We start from the raw sequence: 20,873 nt of genomic DNA on the forward strand, positions 1-20,873 counted from the left end.
GGACCTGCCATTCAGGAGACTGAAGGTAAAACCAGAGCTGACCCACCAACTTAATTAAAAAAAAAAAAAAAAAAAAAAAAAAAAAAGGAAGACAAGATATTACAAAAAACAGTAATCCTATAAATACATTGGCATATGAGGAAATCAAGTAACAATATAGAGGACACAAAACAAAACAAAAAAATTAATCACAGGTGAGAGTCAAGCTTGCAAATACAATTAACTCCATAGCCATCAACTTCACCCAAGAGCAACTCTATTATCTCCAAGACAGCCCCACCAGCCCCCCCCGAAACCTCCTTTCTTCTGGCCGGCCACGTCTCATTGACCCCAGCACAAGGACTCACACAGGAGTTTATTTGCAATTTTCACAACAAGAAACAAGGAAGAGAGGTCAATTTGTACAAACTCTTGCCAGTGCTATGTGGCAAAAAACTCAAAAACATACAAGGAGTAAACAAGTTTAGACCACATGGACAGATTAACAGCTGTTTTAACGCTATAACCACCAGACAACTGTAAAGGAAAACAAAAACTGAAGTGTGGTTATTTGGGCTAGGAAGGCGAGTATATCATTTTAGGTAAGCTGTCCACTAGAACATCTGATATCAGCTACTTTTCTCTAAAACAACATGGCAGCTCCTCAATTAGTAAAGTTGCCTCTTACAATTTTTCCCAATCAACAACTGACAGTAAAAATTTTCCTTTAGAAACCTGACCTTTTAGAACCATTTTTAATGCTAGGTATTAGCTTAAACTTGCTTTTCACACTCACTGGTGACTAAAATTCTCAACTGTTTTAATTCATATAAATTTATTATCTTCTTAAAAATGTATGCAGTTTTATCTTCCACAAGTGCTGCTGTTACTTGAACAAAAACTTATTTGAGTAAGTGAAACTGGAATAAATATTTTTAAAAAATTCTGCAGCAAGAACCTGAGACTTGCAAAAAACCCTTTTATCAGAAACTTGCTACAAAAAATCTGCTACATTTTATTTAATCAAATCTTAAAGTTCGTAACAATTTCCATCAAAATACAAAATGCTGTTAATGTACCAGACACAAAAATATCTCAAACAGGTATGATGCTAATAAATACTAAATGAAACATGGAAAAAAATCCCATAATCAAATCCGAGATCAAAGAATCTCATTTAAAACGTGTTTTCTGCTTGTTTTTGTTGTTTTTAATCGCACTTTCCCACCTAAAAAATACAGTGTTTCTGCATGGGTTGCATTTAGAAGGTGTAACTAGATGTACATGAATGCTTAAAACCTTTTTCTGCCATTAGCTATGAAGAAAAACAGTGGCATTCGGGGGAGAAAAAGATCTAAGACAGAATTATGTTTAACCATAATATACAAAGCACTTTGGATTACTGCAGTAGCCCAAGGCCCATGTTTTGTTTCTCTGCAGCGCTACACTACGATTAGCCATAGAGGTGGAGACAAGTACCTTAGCTTCAGTTTGTAAATGGGAGCAGAGTGATTACAGTCCTCCATAAACACTGTTGGTAACTAAAATACAAAAAGCTGAGGTAGCTCAGTATCTCTGCAGTAGTCCAAGACTGTTTTCTCTAATTAAAAACTAATCACACTGTGTTGCATATTTCTGGAAAGACACTTCCGCAGCTACGTAGGGACAGTCACAATGAACGGTTAACGATGGTAACACCAGCCAACTTCTCTAAAACACTTTCCACGTAGGTTTGAAATAAATCAGCCCAGGTAACGTTTTGATACTGAGCTTGTGATAAAACATGGTTTTCTTGAAACTGCCTAGACTGTTCTCTCCAGTTGCCAGAAAGGAAAGGTTTTGAACTACACAATTCAGACCCAGAGAACTTTGGTCCGAACGGATCGAGTCAAAAGGCTGTCCTCCAATCCCCCCGCATTAACAGTGCTTTGCACAGACCGAGCTGTACAGCCTAGTTTAAGTTTTATTTTCAAGTGAGCTTGGGCTCCAGGACTTTGACCGACTATAGTGTCTTCTTACCTGCACTGCACAGTCCAAGCTATATTACAAACACGGAACTTCAGAAAGAAACCTGCCAGTATTAAACTTGGTTTTCTTAAAGAACTCAAAATGGAAAACAGGGAGATGGTGGGAAAATGCTTCATTTTTAGCAACACAGAAGATTTTCACTGTGTAACTTGTTTCTAAAACAAATATATACCAATGAAAAAGTAATTTCACCATTTTGGTAAAGTATGTGGCTTTTTCAGTGTGTCTTAGTTTAGTTCTGTAGAGTAAGACAGGCATTATAGAACCATAATACTGGTTGCCATCCAATGAAGAGAATACACATCATCCTTTTGGAGATCTTCGTTCTGAAGACAGCTTTCTAACATTGCCATTTGCTATAATCCAAACCAATTGATTAGCCTTATCTTTCTCAATTGACTAAAAGGCACATTAAAGGCAGTTCTAGAGAGCCTCATCTTCAAATTACTGTACATCCAGTTACTCAAGATTCCTACCACAATGCATCATTGCCTTCTTTAGAACAGATTTTTTTGTCCGTTACCCCAGAGAAGAGAAAAATTGGAAAAAAAATTAAAAAAGGTCGCCTGTTTAAAAATATTCAACTTAGATCTGCTCTTTCCAGTTCTCTGTATGTGTTGGTCTCCACTTTGCCTGAAGTTTCCCCAAAGATAATGCATGTAGAGTGAACAAGAGCAGAAATGAGAACAGTTTCTGTAGCACCAAAAATCTCCAAGCTGTGGCATTGTATTCTTTATTTATATCAGATACAACTATATGAAGTTCCGTTTGGTTCTTGTAGGCTGGTTGGTTTCAGGTACCTGAGACAATAGCACCAAATTCAACAGAAAGAAAAAGAGAGAGCACTTAAGACCAAGGCTCTGCACATACTTGGTGCAAATGGAAACTGAATGGCTCAGAGGACTGCTCTCCCATGAGCAGTTTGAGAGGATAAACCCACCCATCTTGACGAGTTCACAGGAATGTTTCAAACACATGAACTGTTCTTTCCATCTCCTGCAAGAGACACACAGCATCAATTATACATAACTATACAGAAACAGAAATAAAGTTACATTACATAATCGTATTTACTGGGCTTTTTTATCTGAACAAATAATTAATAAGAAAATAGACGCTTCTGTTTATTAGCTGCTATCTGCTAGCAAAATATGGTAAAAGAGGAAACTAATTAAAGGAGTATTAATGCAGAAAAGCACTCCACTATGACAGTCCATGAGAAAATCCAAGTGTATTAGGGTCACTTATATAATTAATGTACTCAATATGTATCAGCAAAGCATTGCAATGAATTCAAGTCTTACTACACACTTATGCTCTTGGTGACCCATCTGTAAATACGTATCTGCACAGTTTGGAGAATCAAAGTAAAGATCGGTCTCCATGTACTCCTGCTGGATAAATGTCTTTTTAATCTACCTAACATTTGGCACAGACTCCCAACATATTTTTAGGCAAAGATGGCAGAGGAATAGCACGAACATGGTTTGAAAAGTATTTTGCAGGAACTCTACAATATCTCATGCTAAGGCTTTTCCAGGTTTTGTTGTAAAATATTCATGGAGAAAAATACTTAGTGTTCAGTGACCCAACTGGAAACTAGCAATTGTTGTCCCTTTTTCAGCAGGGTTGGTTATCAGTTGAATCACCGAGCTCATCCAAACCCCTCTACAGCTAGAACAATGACGCTGGAGGGGATGCACATCCAGAGTTACGATCAGCCTACACCTGTTGATGTAGATAGGAGGCCTTTGATAGCAAACGCTTTAGAGGCAAAGGATAACAGCACAGCAGACAACTGGCTTACATCACGCTGTACTGGACTTTCCCAAGGGTATACTTACCGATCTAGAGAAAGTTTGCAAACTTTTAAAGTTTTGTATGAAAGTCACAATCAGCAAACTGCACAGAGCAGAGATACATAAATTTTTTTGGCCTAGTTACACAAATGCAAGGGCAACCGCAGCAACGTTGGCTCCTCGTGCCTATAAAGTAGCCACTACGTCCACTGTTATTCATACCACAAATGTGGAAACTGCTTCTACTCCATTTTTACTTTGCTAGCATGTGCTTCTCCATGTTGCTGTATTCTTTCCTCTTTTTCCTCCATTCTTTTAGGTTAAATTCTTAATCCTTTTCTGGGGAAAGTATTGTTAGAAACAACCTCTGTTTTTTAAGTCATTACTACACTAAACATTTTTCTGTTTATAGATACCTTCCTCAAAGTCTATTAAAGCTTTTGCCTGCTAATACAAAAATAAATTGATAGATTAACTTAGTTCTTGAAAAACCAGTCTCACAAAATTCAGATAAAGAATAAAAGAAACTGTACCACATCACCTCTATAAGTTGTGATTTGTCATAGTCTCTACGATGTCTATAGATGCACTGACTGAGGAGTGAATACAATCTCTCAAGCTGGTCAACAGTCAGGTTGTCACTTTTCTTAACCACCAAATCAAGCAGTTTCTGTTGGAACAACAAAAGGTAAGGTTAAGAGGGTTTTTATAATCCTTTTTTTTTTATTTTTTAAGGACAAATCAGAAATGCAATCTCCTCCTGAAGCCCTATTTTGGAGGGACACATACAAATAATATGGACCACAGCCGGCTATCAGTAAGGCCACTGCTTCCATGTAGATTCAAAAGGACTCAGTGTCTCTTTTCACTTCTCTGCTTATACCCCCACACTTTTTCTCGTCTTAGATTTTATACTCAGTATAGCTGGAGCCATGTTTGTTCTGTTTGAATGATACTTCATCCTATTTCATCTTGGTCAATAATTATGACAAAGCAAACCATAAAAACTGCCTTGATAGCTAAAGCGGACATTTCGAAGAACTTGCATTGGCATGAAATTGTAAATACCACCAAATAGAAACACATTTGGAATTCCACAAATGTTGAAAAATGGTACAATAAAAGAAGGGGGAACAACACATGTAAAACTGCTCATAAACAAAAGGTGAAAGTGTGTGTTTTACATAGTAGCAGATAGTAATTTTTAAGAATTTTTTTCCTCTCATAACACTTCTATTGTTTCCAAAGAGATTATAATCTGTACTCCACAGCAAGTGGGATCTAAATTTCATAGCAGGCCACGCTACTTTCTACAACAGAAGACAGCAAATTTTATTGTAACTTTGCTTAAAAAGAGACAAAAAATGAAAGAAAATTAACTAGCAGGGGTTCAGTCTATGGCACCAACACATCAGCACAAATTCCAATTTGTTTTCCAATCCACTAACAGTTCTTTCCACCAAGTACATGTACATGGGAAGGGAAAAGATGATGTTAACTCGTAATTACTAGGCACCCAGCAGTTCCTCAGTAACTGGCATGTCCAATTAACACATAAGAGTACCTGCAAAAACTGCAATTAAAATAGTGGACTGCTGTGCCATTACTGGATTTGTAAAGGTAGTAATGATGGGACAGTAAGAATTCAATATTTTACTAACTTTTCATCCAAGAAACACTGATCGACAAATCATCTCCAAAAGTTACTACTGCTATAGTATTTGCTTGTAGTCAAAAATAAAGGAAATGTTGCTTCATAACAGAGGAAGGAAGCATTTTTCATGGACAGTGTCATTAACAGTTCAACTCATTTTTCAGTTCCATTACCTTTAGTCTGTCATGGTCAACTACTACAGAGGGTATGGGATCCGATGGTTCCTCTGGGACCTGCTCCAAACCTGTGGGCTTTGACTGTTCCACAGCAACCTTTCGTGTTTTCTTGCTTTTGAATATACCTGTAATTTGAAAAACAATTATCAGCACTGTCAGTCTCTCAAAATGAACAGCTTGTTTCTTTACTTTGGTTTGATTTTCCTTGTTTGGTTTGTTGGGTTCTTTTTGAACCAAGCAAGCAAGATTATGGCAGTGCACGTTATTCATCAGCTTTGCAGAATTCTGAATGTTTATAGGTGCACAAAACCAAAGTTCAGAAAACACACGTGAAACTGGTCATCTTTAAAACTGAACTCCAAAGTCCCGACAGAAAATTGAATGTCACTGAAAGAGTTTTTCCATTGTACCATTTCTACTTAGCAACGTCAAATTATACAGCTTCTTGGTGAAGTTCAGATATTAAGCTAACGCTCAAAATCTTTCTGCCTAAGTGAAACAAATCTCATTTTTCTCTCCAAAGCATCCCATGTCTTCATCACCACGGTAATTCTAACATCTGCTCTACTCCTGAAACTTCATGCTTTTGTGACACATTTCTGTTTTCTTCGACCTCTATATTAAAGCTGCTGTCCAATCCTGTTGTGGAGAACAAAATATTTTTACACCTCCTGATCCTCTCCCTACACTGATTCACTGTTTTTCTCCTCCTCAACTATTTAGAATGCCTTTTTTTCTGAGGATCCCTTGTTATTATAACCATCCTTAATGTATACAAAATTCAAGTACTAAATTTAGAAATATAAAGGCTCTTAACATACATCATGCTCTTCTGATATTCTTAGGACCTTTCTTCTACTATTCTCCTTACCCTCAGAGAAAATACGTATGTACAAACACAGCCAACATGTATATAGTGATATTCTCATAATTCAGATCTCTCATTAAAGCTCATTTACTTTGTAAATCTCAGTGCTAACTTTTGAAGTAAAGATTGCATTCTTTCAGATAATTCTGAAAAGTTAATTAAAAAAGGCAATCATGCATAAGGCTTTTATTTCTCTTCCCTGAGGAAACTATGTCTCTTGTCTTCAAAGGACGTGGCCCCTTCTTTTATGCACCACCAGGATTTCCCTTCTTCTCTTATCTTTTTGCTGCACTGTTACTCTGTTGACTGTAACTCCAAAGCCAGATACCTTCTCCGATAGATAAACAACAGTTTATCTGGCTTTTGCTATGAGCTAAAGTGCTTTAACTTTTACGATGAGCAAATGTTTCTAAAGGAATACATTCTGCATTTCTGTGGTCTTTCATCCAATGTCAATGATACTTTTAGCATAAATCTCTAACAAAACAAGTCAAAACATATCACATAGATCAAAATACAGATCAGATAGAACATCTAGACCAAAACATATATCATATATTTGTCTTCATTCATAATATTTTTTAAATCTTTACTCATTGTTAAATGGTATCTCAGTATTTACAATATTTCCCATAAAGCCTACAAAAATAAACAGAATTAGTGTAAGTATGGAGATACAGTTACTCGCCTAAGATAACACTACAGCAAGTCAAGGGTGGACTTCTAATTTATCTATGTGGAATTAAATGTTGTAAGAATACTAAAAGTTTCAAATAAATAGACAGCACTTCATAAAATATTACGTAATAATAACTAACATAAGATATTACAATTAAAAATATGCACGTATTAACTTGGGCACTGACATAAGGACAGAAACATTGAAAACAAGCTATACCTTCTTTATCTGCTTCAGCATCTTTAGTTTCAATGTCTGTGCTCTGTAGTGTTTTTTCATTATTGCTGCAATGGGGTAACTCAGCTTTCACTAGATCAGCTCCTTGACTTTCACTGGAAGTTTCCGTTTTCTCCTTTGGCTGATCTTCAGATGAAGGTTTTTGCTTGTTGCTAGACCCATCGGTGTTGTCACAGGGTGAAACAGCATCAACTGATTCCATTTTACCATTATGACATGCTGGTACAGGCATACCCTCTGAGCTGTGCACAGATGTCTCTCCATTCACACAGTCCCCTTTCGATGTAGAGTCCCTCCTTAATTCCTTTTCAGCACTCAGCGTAACGCTGTCGGTTATTAACAGAGATTCATTTGAGCTCTCTTCTTCTGTGGATGCAAAATTGTTTTCCTTTCCTGATGTCCCATTGTTAAGCCTCTGCTCTGCATCTATATCCATAATATCACAAGAGGATTCATCATTTGTCATCGAGAGATCTCCTGTTTCCTCCCCATTCTCCTCAATGCAGTCAGTGCTGATCTCTAGCTCTCCATTTTCCAGCAATTTACTGTCCTCTCCATGATTTTCATCATCAGCAAACTTTGCATCATCTTCATCTTTCTTTAAATTATTGACTTTCCTCTTCTTAATAATGCCTTTGCCCCACTGTGAGCGCCGTCTTGATTTTCTCCTTATTCGAACTGAATTATAATCAAAAAGAGAAACTTTTAGATGCACAGGTACCCCTCAGTAAACAGACTAGGATATCAGAATATGCTGTAGTGTGTGAGGCAATCAAATGTGTTCACATTTCAAGGAAAAAGCAAGCTGCCTGTTGATTTCAATGTGAGCAAATTACAGATACCAAGGACTTTCAGAAGTATAAGGAGGGAACACTCAGTCGTGTACACAATTCCTACTCTAAACTATGGAAACAAGGAAGACTTGCTAGCCTTTCCTACTTTATGTATTTTATATGTACCTATTTGTAGGTAAAACACTAAAAGAAAACAGCTAAGCAATGATGTAGAACTCAGTCAGTCATTCTCGTTTGGGTAATGAAGACTCTAAAGACAGTTATTCTCATTTTCCCTTTTTAGAACCTCAGCGATTTGAAATCATTATACAATGAAACAAATGAAAGTGCAATCCACGGATTCATAGAATAATTCAGGTTGGAAGGGACACCAGGAACTCTCTAGTCCAACCTACTACTCAAAACAGGGTCAGCTATGAGGGCAGACCAGGTTGCTCAGGGCTTTATCCAGCCAAGTACTGAAAACCCCCATAGATGCAGACTAATTGACCTTCATGGGCATCCTGTACCAATGCATAATTGTCGTAACACTGAAAAGGCTTTTTGCCCTGTATCCAGTCGGCACCTCTCATTTCAATTTACATCCATTGTCAATTCAAAGACATCTTCACTGTTTAAGTCAGCTAAATCTCCTCAACCTTCCATTCATTCACACCTCTGTACTCAAGTTCACTGCATTGACAAAATGTGGGTTTAAAAAATGAGGATCTTTGTTTTAGACCCGGACCATTTAGCAACCCTGTCTACAGCAAGACCTCACAAACATCTGCATTTATGCAATGAGTCTGTAAGCAGAAGGGAAAGCACAGGTCCTTAAACTAGCCTCATCACCAAGGCCTTCCCTCCATATTATGCAACTCAACTTGAAGCAACATGGGCATGTGATCCTTCTGCATCCTTACTTTTTCATTTTTCCTGTTTCTTCTTTGTACTTTCTGTGCCTTTGAAAGGTCACATCATAAACTTTTTTTTCAAAAAGGGCATTCTTTTTTTTTTTACTAACCTATTTGCAGTGAGATATAACTAAGACACCAATCTAAAAGACCTTTGGGGGCACATTTGCAACATGATCAGCAAATACAGAAGGAAGACCATTCATACCTAATACTACTGTCAACGTCCCGTTCAAGAGCACTAACAAGACACAGCTCAGAAGACTGAGGAAGAGACTGGGAAAAACTGAAACTTCTACATTCAAATTCAAGTAATGATGCAGACTCATATTTTTGCAAAATTGCTGAACTTGCAGCCAAGTGATTATAATTGAAAATCACAGCCAATAGTTACCAGTGATTAACAGATTTTCTTCCATTACAAAATGAACTCCTATGTTGAGCACCTCCATAATGTTCTTGGTATTTGTAGGGTGCTTTGATTTATGGGGTATTAAATCCTAGATCTGTGTCTGCCAACCTCACACTGAGTTACAAAGATCTTGCTTTGAAGATACAAGCACTATGCAGGTAAAAGTGTTGAGAATTAATTCACAGAAGCTCAGAGAAGTGCAGTTGTACTTCAGAATTTCCTCCCCCTAAGTGGTGTATGTAAGCAAGTATTTTAACCACTACATTAGGAATAAATCTTAACCTTTTAGCTTTAAAGCTATGTAAAGATACAATCACATTGCAATAAAAACATTCTCACTTGGAATATGTATTTATTGTTACAAATAATCCTTATGGAAGACTGTAAGATTTGAGGAAAAAAAATCCCCTTTCTCCAGCTATTTTCTAGATTTGATAGCGGCTTCTACAGTCAGTATTACTGTTTTATTGATGACAAACTACAACCTATTCACATAGCTTTTCAGGAGCTCATGTAATCTTTCACCTAGATTGTGCAAGAGATTTTAATTAATAACAGAAGCAGCAAGTCTAAAACTAAACAGGGAGATGTAAACTTACAGCCAAAAAAAAAAAAAAAATCCCCTATTAGGCAATGGGTTTAGCCTCCGGTCAGCTCCAGAGATGGGTAAATAAAACACAGAAGGGGAGTAAAAGCCTTTTAAAGGAAACTTAAAATGTCCTAAAGTGTACAAATTAATAAGAAAGTTGAAATTTTTACAGATGCACTGATTTTGGCTTTTTAGGCTGACTCTGCTGTAAGATTCAGATATCATGTCAAATATATTTGACATTTATTATATCAATGAACTGTACTTTAAATATGCCCATTTTACTAGTGCATCCATTTTGTTCACTCTGGGAGCTCCACCTGGGATGAGAACCCATAATTTGCCTAAACATACAGGTACATTCCTAAAATTCCTAAGTGTGGGAGAAATCACATTAAAGTAAAATGGAATTAATCCTTGTATTACACATTTCATTAAATTTCAAGTCTTCCTAAACGACAGTCAGCAAGTCCAGCTCACCCTCTCTCTCATGCAGTACTATTTGAACATACATTGTGCATGTTGTTTTTTATTGCTGTTTTTAATTAGGACAAAGCAACCACAAAAAGTGCTGCAGAAAATGTCCACCCAGGAATTCTGAGGTTTACACTGAATCAGAACCAATAAACGCAGGAAATTTTTCAGCTACCTCTTCAAAGTATGCACACAAAACTGAGCTTTGGTTGAAACACTGCTATTATTATAAAACTGGTGTTATGTCACAATATTAAAGAAAAATTGATACCTCCAACCAACTCCTGGGATTTAGGAAAGAAGAACAGCATTTCATTGCCAGATACTGCAGAATGTGCCCTCCTAACATTTAGTAGTATTTGTCCTGACAAAAGCAATAATGTAGCTACTCTGGGTTTTCACCCACATTTAGTCAATAGAACTCAGTTAATGCTGAAGTTTTTCCCTCCCAGACTCGTACCAGTTCTTCTATCAAGGCAGTACCATCATCACCTGAGCCACCCAGACCTGTAACCAACAGGTGACCAACACTTCGAAAACCCTGATTCTTTTTGTCCTTATACTTTTAAGAATCAACTTTTTTCCCCCTCTCATTCAAATAAAAGCCTTCCTACTTTCAACCCCTTCCATCCAAGCCACTGAAGCTTTGTCTCCTCAGGCTTTCATAAATCCACCTAAACCTCTCATTTGAATTTGTTTAACAGAAAACTGCCCACATCATTTTCATGACCTCAGTGAGATTCTTAGCCCCCTACCTAATATGTATTTGAGCCCATTCACCAGTTTTGTTGTTGATCATATTGAAAATAGACTTCTAGTCCTCACATTTAAACTGCCCCTTCAAAACTGCACCTTTTTGTTCTCATCTAGGCTGTACTGCAAAGGAATGTCTTTTGGGATATGAGAAGAAATTTTGGTTTCAAATCCTTAGCACCCAGAATTTTAAGATTTTTCTTTTATACAGACAGCCAAGTCTCTAGGAAGAGTGAAAAGTTGCGCAAGGAATACAACATTTAAAAACAAAAACCACCACCCTGTCCTGCCCACTTCCCCCAGTAAAAGTAAGGGAGTGGTACAAGTAGGAGGAGTGTTTAATGGAGCAAGGAACCATGCGACCAAATGTAGAAGTCAGAACAAGATTTCATCACCTAGATTGATTATATTTACTGGAAAGAAAAAGGCACTACTGTGAGGATAACATGGACCTGAGAAGCTGTCATATGAGGCAGGAAAGAGTAAAATTTATCCCTGAATCCTGCAAGACAGCTGAATATGATTCAAAAAGGAAGGAGCTACCACAGGGTAAAACTGATGGAAAACTAAAGGGCTAATGGGCAGGAACTAATGGGTTAATGGATTGATGCTAAAAAATAAACTTAACCTGGAGTCCCCTCTCCTCTACCTGAATGTTAATATTTTATAGGACTGTAAACTAGCAAGAGCAGAATCCCACTCTATTTTATAGTCAGTATGATTCATGACACATTAAAGTTTTCAGTAAGTACAAGAATGGGATAGCTATTTACAGCAGAAAAACTCCGAGTTAACTTTGTTAAAAAAAATTAACAGAGTATATACAATTGCAAGTTAATGCCTTAATACCTTTTCAATTACTTCTTTTAAAATTACTCATCTGAAATCTACCCATTGATAGCCAGTCTTTTGGCAGTATTTGTGCCAGAGGCACAGAAATACTATTGTCAGAGGAATCCTGCTTTATAGAACTGAGTTTCTATAACTCAAACTATTATAATACCAATTATTCACACATGAATACATTCACTTGCCTTCTGAATTGCTGAACTCTTCTCTCTATAATCTTCACAAAACCTCTATAGATTTGCCAAGGGGATCCTCACTTCAGTTCTAGCTTCTTTCTGGTTTGCTTTTTTGTAAATCGTTATTCAGAATTTTTAATGGCAATAAATACCTGTTTGACCATGGGTCACACATAACATTTCACTTGGGTTCACATGAAGTTGGTATCAAAAACAACCTTTCCCCACTTTTTTTTTTTCCCCTAAGCTGTACAGTCTATGCAGACAGTATTTTTTAAAAGTGTGATGTAATACAATATAATCACTGAATACAAATTTACTCTACATCTTGTTAAGCAGTAAGTGTGGTTTCTCAATTCTTCCATTCTTATGTTGAGACACTTGAAGAGTCAGCTGAAAGATCCCTAAACTTAAGGCAGACAGCATCTCTCCCAGAGGTGGCCTCCCATGATTAAAAAATAAATTCTATACTTACTTCGGAAGGACTAGTCCTCCGGGCACAGGTTAAGTAAAATGAAACCTGTAGCGGACTTTCAGAAATTCTCACCTGCTGGCAGGTTCTGCCTTAAGACTCCCAAGTCAGATACATCAAGTAATGACAACATCTTCTGGCGAAAGAAGCACCTAGATAATCTAGGGCTGCACATCAACCCTGTGCAGACCAGAGTACAGTTCTTTGACATTAAAAAACAGTGATGGTCAAAAAAAAAAAAAACAAAAACCCAAAAATACAAACAAAAAATCGCAAATCCTTCCCACATTCCTGAAGTATTTCTGCAAGATCTAGAGGTAACTGTCACCTTTCTGTTTAGTACAGTCGCAGGAAAACATCTCAAAAACATGGGTGAATGGTACAGAAGCTTCAAAGTTGAGGTATACGCTGTTGCTGTCCCTCAAATCCAGCAGTACAGTAACAGAACTGCAGACTATATAGAAATAAAGTTAACAGTTGGAAAAGGAAGCAGATATAATTAGAAGATTCAAAGATTGTCAATCATTAACAAGCAAGTCTGCTAGCCTTAATGCAGAGGAACTCTAATGAGAAGAAGTAGCAGTCAAAGCAGATATGTTTCTCTTGAAATTTCTGTAGTTTGACTACTACAGTATATTGAGTGCAGTACAGTATTAGTGGAGGCTAACAAGTTCACTTTATGCTGCAGAAAAGAAGACCCTTATATGCCTCTGCGTTGCTTAAAAATCCGTCAGAGAATGTGAATCCTCTGTCATTAAATGATAAAACTCACATCCATCAAACAGTAGATTCTCTGTTTTTACCTTTATTTCATGAAGAATTCCTGGGGATTAAAATCCAAAGGAGATTCTCATGGCAAGCAAGATCACCATGGATCTAGATTTTGTGTCTGCAGTATCATCAAGAACCACTTGAAGCAATACACGTGTTTCAACTTTTTCTTCCATGATCAAAACCCTAAACTTCTTTCTGATGTCTTGTGTGTAAAGTAACTCAAAGCCTTGAGAAAGCACTTATTACCAGCAATTTGCGCTCTTATGCAGCATCCAGGATATCTATATATCTGCCACAGTAATTTAGCTGCTTCCAGTAGCTCCACATTCCTTACCAAGGGGCACTGAACAGTCCACTTGAAAGTCTCTGGAGTTTTTAGTCACAAAGTCCCAAACTGCAGTCAGAGATAAGCAGCAAGAAAGAACAGAGCACAGTTCCACAATGGCTTGAAAAGCAAAATGAGGTGCCAGCTTCCACTAACAGACAAAGCCATTTCTCCCTCCAAAGCCAGCTATAGCATTTCCACTACCTCATTTGTGCCGCCACTACTGTTCCTGCAGTAAAACAGATAAGGGAACTAAATCCATCTGAAACGCTACGGGGTTTTTTCTGGGTTAGTTTTCAACATCTTCAGTTCCCCAACTGAGCTTTCCATCTCATGAATGACGCTGCTGGCACAGGGGAGACGCTCAGAATTTGCAACCAGTGCAAAGGCAAGACAGCACCTTTAGGAGTAACCTGCAGTTTGACCAGCCTGAAGTGACTGTGGAACTAACCCCTAAAAGACATGTCATTTTCTTCACCTAGATGGAAGGCACTCAAGGCAAAGACCTGACAAATACATTAAAAAAATCGTATGCAACAACTTAACACATTTATGATCTTCATCAGCATATATAACGGTTTATGTTATGTAAACAAATACTTGAAGAACCTGGGCACTTCTACTCAACATAAGAAGGAGATGAAGCATGTTTCCAGCAAAAATTTTGGCTACAGTATTCCCAGCGCTTTCTTCCCCTAGTCAGCTGCTTTCCCCTACCATCCCGCTGTAGTGCTCTCAACTCAAGCTCTTCCCGATATTTCTTACAAAACTCTCCCAATATCTTCTGTTCCTCCCCACCCCAGCTGAACAGGACACAAGATAGGCAACATCTGAGGTGTGCATGCCGTGCCTGGCCAATACAATGTTTTGACCGATCAGCTAAGAAAGCCAGGCAGAACAGGTAACTACCATTTTCAATCTATAGCGCTTTCCTTCAGTAGAGGCATAGATTTATCCAACTACCGCTTTTCACAAAACCTGCAGGAATCTGGTCTTTCGGCCCTCAACTCCTGTCAAATCTGTCTGAACCTGGCTAAATGATTCAGAAGTTATTAGGGGAGCAGAGATGGACAGCGAGCACAGGAAACCAAGCTAAAAATATAATTTACATTAAACCAGAGTAATTATGTTAGTAAAGTACATGACAAGAAAGTCACATAGGAAAATTAAAGAGAAAAATGAAGTCAAAAGAGAAGAGACAATCAGATTAATATCACCTGTGGAGATCAGTTTTAGACTTTATTAATATCACCTGTGGAGATCAGTTTTAGACTTTCCACCTCAATAGATGTGCTCATTTTTCCCTCTGCAGAGCAGCTTTGTACAACAGCAACTGTTACAGCTATACGCGTTTTTGGTAGGTTCAGCTGGCTCTTAAGGTGTAGTGCATGACACCTCCCCTGCTGCAAGAGACCCACGAACAAACGCAAGGTTCTCCGGCAACTTCACGAGCAGAAAAGAGGCTCCCACTCTAATTACAATTACATTCAATAGAGTTTACAGCATTCATTTATATCACATATGTGAAAGGCTTATGGCTGCTGGTTGGTTTCTGTGTCAAGGAGGCAAAATTAGAAAAAAAAAAAAACGCAAAGAAAACTGAAGAAATGGGTAATAAATACAAGAAAATACAACTTCTGGAGGCAATAACTTCATACTAAGTCTTTAAACAATTTAAAGCAAATATTGCCACAGTTTTCAAAGGGGAGGAACAAGTAAGATATATCTAAAAGGTCCGAAAACTGTTTTTTATTACATCACTTTTCCATACCAAAAAAAAAAAAATTTTAGAAGAACTCATTAAAACAAACTTTTTCTAAAAAGTCTCTCTTTTTACCATGTTTGCGAGAAAGGTGGTGATAATGCTTTCAGGAAAACCTTCTTAAGAGAGGCTGAGCAATCTCGCATTACTGAGTTAGAAAGGAGATGAAAAACAAGGGAATATAAAAAGTCACTGATCAGGTAAATTGTAGGACCCTCTTTGCTCTCTGTCAGAGAAAAAAAGACATTCGATTAATTCAAGAGGCAGGTATTTAATAGTGATGAAAGAAAATTTCTTTGCCACTAGATATCACTGAGTCCAAAAGTTTGATGGGATCCCAAAAAAGAACAGGCACTCAGGGTTCGTTAGAACTCCCACAAATTCATTAAATGGCATTTTAAATTAGAAGAATTTAGAAGTCTACTTGGACTTCAGTAAGGCCTTTGACACTGTCTCCCACAGCATTCTCCTGGAGAAGCTGACTGCTCACGGCTTGGATGGGTGCACTCTGCACTGGGTTAAAAACTGGCTGGACGGCCGAGCCCAGGGAGTGGTGGTGAATGGAGTTAAATCCAGTCGGCGGCCGGTCATGAGTGGTGTTCTCCAGGGCTCAGTGTTGGGGCCGGTCCTGTTCAATATCTTCATTGATGATCTGGATGAGGGGATTGAGTGCACCCTCAGTAAGTTTGCAGATGACACCAAGTTGGGTGGAAGTGTCGATCTGCTGGAGGGTAGGAAGGCCCTACAGAGGGATCTGGACAGGATGGATCGATGGGCCTGGGCCAACTGTATGAGGTTCAACAAGGCGAAGTGCCGGGTCCCGCACTTGGGTCAAAACAACCCCATGCAACGCTACAGGCTGGGGGAGGAGTGGCTGCAGAGCTGCCTGGCAGAAAAGGACCTGGGGGTGTTGGTTGACAGCCGCCTGAACATGAGCCAGCAGTGCGCCCAGGTGGCCAAGAGGGCCAATGGCATCCTGGCCTGTATCAAGAATAGTGTGGCCAGCAGGAGCAGGGAGGTGATAGTGCCCCTGTACTCGGCACTGGTGAGGCCGCACCTCGAGTCCTGTGTTCAGTGTTGGGCCCCTCACTCCAAGAAGGACATGGAGGTGCTGGAGCGTGTCCAGAGGAGGGCAACGAAGCTGGTGAAGGGTCTGGAGCACAAGTCTTGTGAGGAGCGGCTGAGGGAGCTGGGGTTGTTTAGTTTGGAGAAGAGGAGGCTGAGGAGAGACCTTATTGCTCTCTACAACTGCCTGACAGGAGGCTGTAGCGAGGTGGGGGTCAGTCTCTTCTCCCAAGTAACAAGCCATAGGACAAGAAGAAACAGCCTCAAGCTGCACCAGGGGAGGTTTAGGTTGGATATTAGGAAAAACTTCTTCACCGAAAGGTGGTCAAGCATTGGACCAGGCTGCCCAGGGAAGTGGTTGAGTCCCCATCCCTGGAGGTATTTAAAGAATGGACAGATGTGGTGCTCGAGGACATGGTATAGATGAACTTGGCAGTGCTGGGTTAACGGTTGGACTCGATGATCTTAAGGGTCTTTTCCAACCTTGACGATTCTATGATTCTATGAATTACAAAGCCTATGTGTTTTAAAAGAACTGTTAACCAACTCAGAATCAACTAAGTTGGTATTTCCCTCAATATCAGGCATAAAAAAATAATTTTTATTTCTCAAATGTTTGCAGCTTCCTTTTAAAGCACCTGGTTGAAGCCAGCATCGGATAGAAGAGATCAAACTACTCTCATCCAGACTGCCAACTCCGACACTACCCAGAACGAAATGATAAAGAAACAAAGAGAGACAGTTGTCTCAGCTCTGAGTAAAGATGTCCTCAAATTCCAGAAAATCATTTTTTAATGGTGTTTTTCAAGTTACAGTACTTGCTTCTATCTCAAGTGAGAATTAATCCAAGTCAAATCCCTTTTCTGGAGAGCAGAAGGAGAAAAGAAAACAGTAGCAAGTGTAGGATTTGTGACAAAACATCAGCGGCTACCAGGATTTTAATGTTAGCATCTGGATGACTGTTAATGTGCCAAAATCCAAATTCTGAATCCAAATTCAGAACTAGTCCAAAAGGCAGAAAATAGTTAAGATATTAAAACCCATATGGCATCTGGTTTGCCATGTCCTTTGATAAGGCATTACTGTAGTGATATGAATGACCCAAGTACAGCCATCACTGACACCACTGTATCAGAGAGGTCAAAGAAAAGAGACTAAGCAGATGAAAATCAGACAAAGACTGAGAATAAAACAGTTTCTGAGAAAGATTATACATGAAAGACCTTTTTCTTTCTAAAAATCTTTTTTAAAAATACTCCTGCCAAAACAAAACCTCGTTTCCATTATAAAGCAGAAACACAGTTCCGTATGACAGCAAAAATTGCCATTTAGAAGGGGGGGGAGGAAAAAAAAAAAAACCAAAACAAAAAAACAACACAAAAAGGTGCACAAAATATTATTTATTTAGGAACTACATTTTCTGCAGCAGTTTCTTTATATCCTTGATCTCCCTACAGTTCTTTCTATAGATACCACTAATCACTTCAATTATTGGGAAAAGTTGGCAGTGTATTTACTTCATATTTCATTAAATGACTTTTATATAAAACTTATATTTTTAATACTTCATGTAACACAAAATATTTTAATTTCTTTATTTCCTCCAAATGCCATTTTCACAGCTATCATATTTATCATACAGCATAAAAGACATCTCCTCTATGAAGAAAACATAAAATCTGCAGGCTATCACTACAATATATTATTGTTAAGTACTGCGAAAAAAGGTAAGAATGTAAAACCAAATCTTCCCCATGCAGTTTATTTATATGTAACACTAAAGGAAGCAACGGCAAGCCAGTAAAATAATATGCAACATACTCCATCTACTGGCAAAACAGAGCAGTAGGACAAAGTTTTACTATACAGCATCCCAATAATTAAAGAGACGCTAATATTTTATGTGCTAGTGCGTACCTAAGCCACTTAGCAATGATTTATTCACCAGACACACCAAACTGCATATTGCTGGTAGTTTCCTTTTCCACACACATACATACAAAGGAGAAGCAAGATTATTCCCATCAGTGCCCAGTGACAAGAGGTAATGGGCACAGATTGAAATACAAGACATTCAATTCAAAATTAAGAAAAAGAAATTATTGTGAAAGTGGCCAAGCACTAGAAGATATTTCCCAGGTATCTCACGGAGCCTCCATTCTTGGAGATATGCAAAACACAACTGGACACAGCCTTCAGCAACCAGCTCGGAGCAGGGGAGTTAGACTAGATGATCTAGATGAACTAGAGGTTCCTTCCAACCACTGCGACTTCGTGATTCTATGATCATACAACTACTTATATCAGGCTTTTGACCTATGCCCCATTTTAAGTTCCCACCAGAACACTTGCACTTTTCTCAAAATACACAGTCAATATGGAAATATTTTAAATTATCTGTTGCAGAACTCTCCCAAATTGATTTTCAGCAACTTCTAGTAATGCAATGCTTTTAAAATTCATCTATGCTGTGATACACCATCTACCACACAGGTACCTTCAACAAAAGAAATGGAAGTTGCAGATTAAATCTAACTCAGGAACGTGTATCACCACGCCTTCAAATAGAACAACTATTTTGTGCCACATTTCTGGTAGCCCATCTGGTCTAATCAAATTAAAAAAAAATTAAAATACATTAGAAAAATTAAATAAATCACAAAATAATAGGTAACTAAAGAACTAAATAAAGTTTCATAGAAAATAGATAACGTCAGAAAACAAACCAACACATGATAAACTAACTCTTGTTCTCTGTCATACTAGCCCTGAACAGTAAACAGGGCTTTAAACTGGGGAAGGCTGCTGCCCTGTCTGCAGTCCTCTCTGGTTTTAGAGAAGATGCTCGACAATAATTTCCTTTAGGGTTCTCAGGTGTTTCATCTGAATTGACTTTTTTACAGCTATCTTCTAAAAGACTGTAAACAAAGCTCCTAAAAAATTAATCAGGAAAATAATGTTATGATTGGTGATTTTTTTTCCTTTGATTTATCTAAGGAAAAAAATTAATTCAAGTTCAAATAGCAGAAAAAATGGAAGATTTTCAGGATTATTAACTGGAAAGTACGGTTTTTATCCTGTGTAATTAAAGTACATGAATCCTTGTCCTTGTTACTCTGCTTCTGTAACACATCTCAGTTGTTAAAAAAAAAAAAAAATCTCAGTTCTTGACCATAAAAAAATTTCCGTTCTACCTCAAAATCAACTCTGTTCAGAAATCCCTTCTCTAAACTTGTTTCTTCCATTTATACAATCACAATCCACCATATAATTTGCTGCTATACGAGCTCCCTACAATCTGCTCAGTTCTGCTCTCACTTTACTCCAGCTCCTTCCTCCAAACACCCTTTTAAGACTCTCTCTTCCTAGTTTCTAGTCTCTACTGAACTTACCGCATCAATCTTTAAGTGTGCCCATGTACTACTTGAATACCTTCTGCAGATTTCTGATTGCTCATCAATTCCTGGTTCCCTCTCTTGATTACTAGATGCATCACATCCCTCCTGGACTAGCTACCTTTCTCAGATTTTCGTTTGATCATAGTCCCAAACGCCACTAAGCCTCAATTTTTTTTGCCTTCCAACCTAAATCACCAAAATACTAGCAGGAACAGTGCCTTAACACTAACTTCTTTTTTGTTTATACACAGAAACGCTGGCCCTTTCCTTCAGTCAATGGCTCTAGTTTTCAGACGACTGCCACTGCATCCACAACATTAGGTGGAAAAGAGAGCAGAGGTACCAGAGCTTGTTTTTATACAAGTCACCAGTAATGGCTTGCTCTCTTCCCAAGAGATGTCGGGCTGGGAGGCCTATAAACCCTACCGTCTGCTGCACAGCATGCAGAGCCCGGGAAGTGCTCTGTAAATCAGCCAGAGTGAGAATCTCCATCTCGGATTTCATCAGAAACTAAAAAAAAAAAATTTAGAATCCTTTCCCTCCTCTCTCTGTTTTTGCACAAGCTGCCAAATGAATAAAGAACAGCTTGGATCCACACCATCCATTTATTATATAACAATTTATGCAAGCCATAACTCTGTATGATTGACTTTAATTCCTTTAATGGAAGAAATTACAGCTTCAGGAAATAAAACCATACACCTCTAATTAATTAAA

The 20,873-nt window shown here is 38.2% G+C and overlaps 1 protein-coding gene across 5 annotated transcripts in view; it reads right to left on the minus strand.

The window, feature by feature from the left end:
• Positions 1-336: 336 nt before the first annotated feature.
• Positions 337-20,873, minus strand: part of ATAD2B (ATPase family AAA domain containing 2B) — an 82,786-nt gene continuing 62,249 nt past the window's right edge. For 4 of the 5 annotated variants that reach the window (XM_082307453.1, XM_082307452.1, XM_082307450.1 and 1 more), the window contains 4 exons: positions 7,403-8,098; positions 5,634-5,761; positions 4,348-4,476; positions 337-3,003 (listed from right to left, as the gene is read on the minus strand). In XM_082307453.1, the coding sequence (XP_082163579.1) occupies positions 2,962-3,003; positions 4,348-4,476; positions 5,634-5,761; positions 7,403-8,098 (995 nt within the window). In that variant the 3' untranslated portion in view covers positions 337-2,961. The remainder of the gene's footprint in view (positions 3,004-4,347; positions 4,477-5,633; positions 5,762-7,402; positions 8,099-20,873) is intronic. The other variant, XM_082307451.1, reaches the window with a different exon arrangement.

The sequence above is a fragment of the Platalea leucorodia genome, assembly GCF_965183815.1.
Source record: "Platalea leucorodia genome assembly, chromosome: 3".
In the NCBI taxonomy this organism is placed as follows: domain Eukaryota; kingdom Metazoa; phylum Chordata; class Aves; order Pelecaniformes; family Threskiornithidae; genus Platalea; species Platalea leucorodia.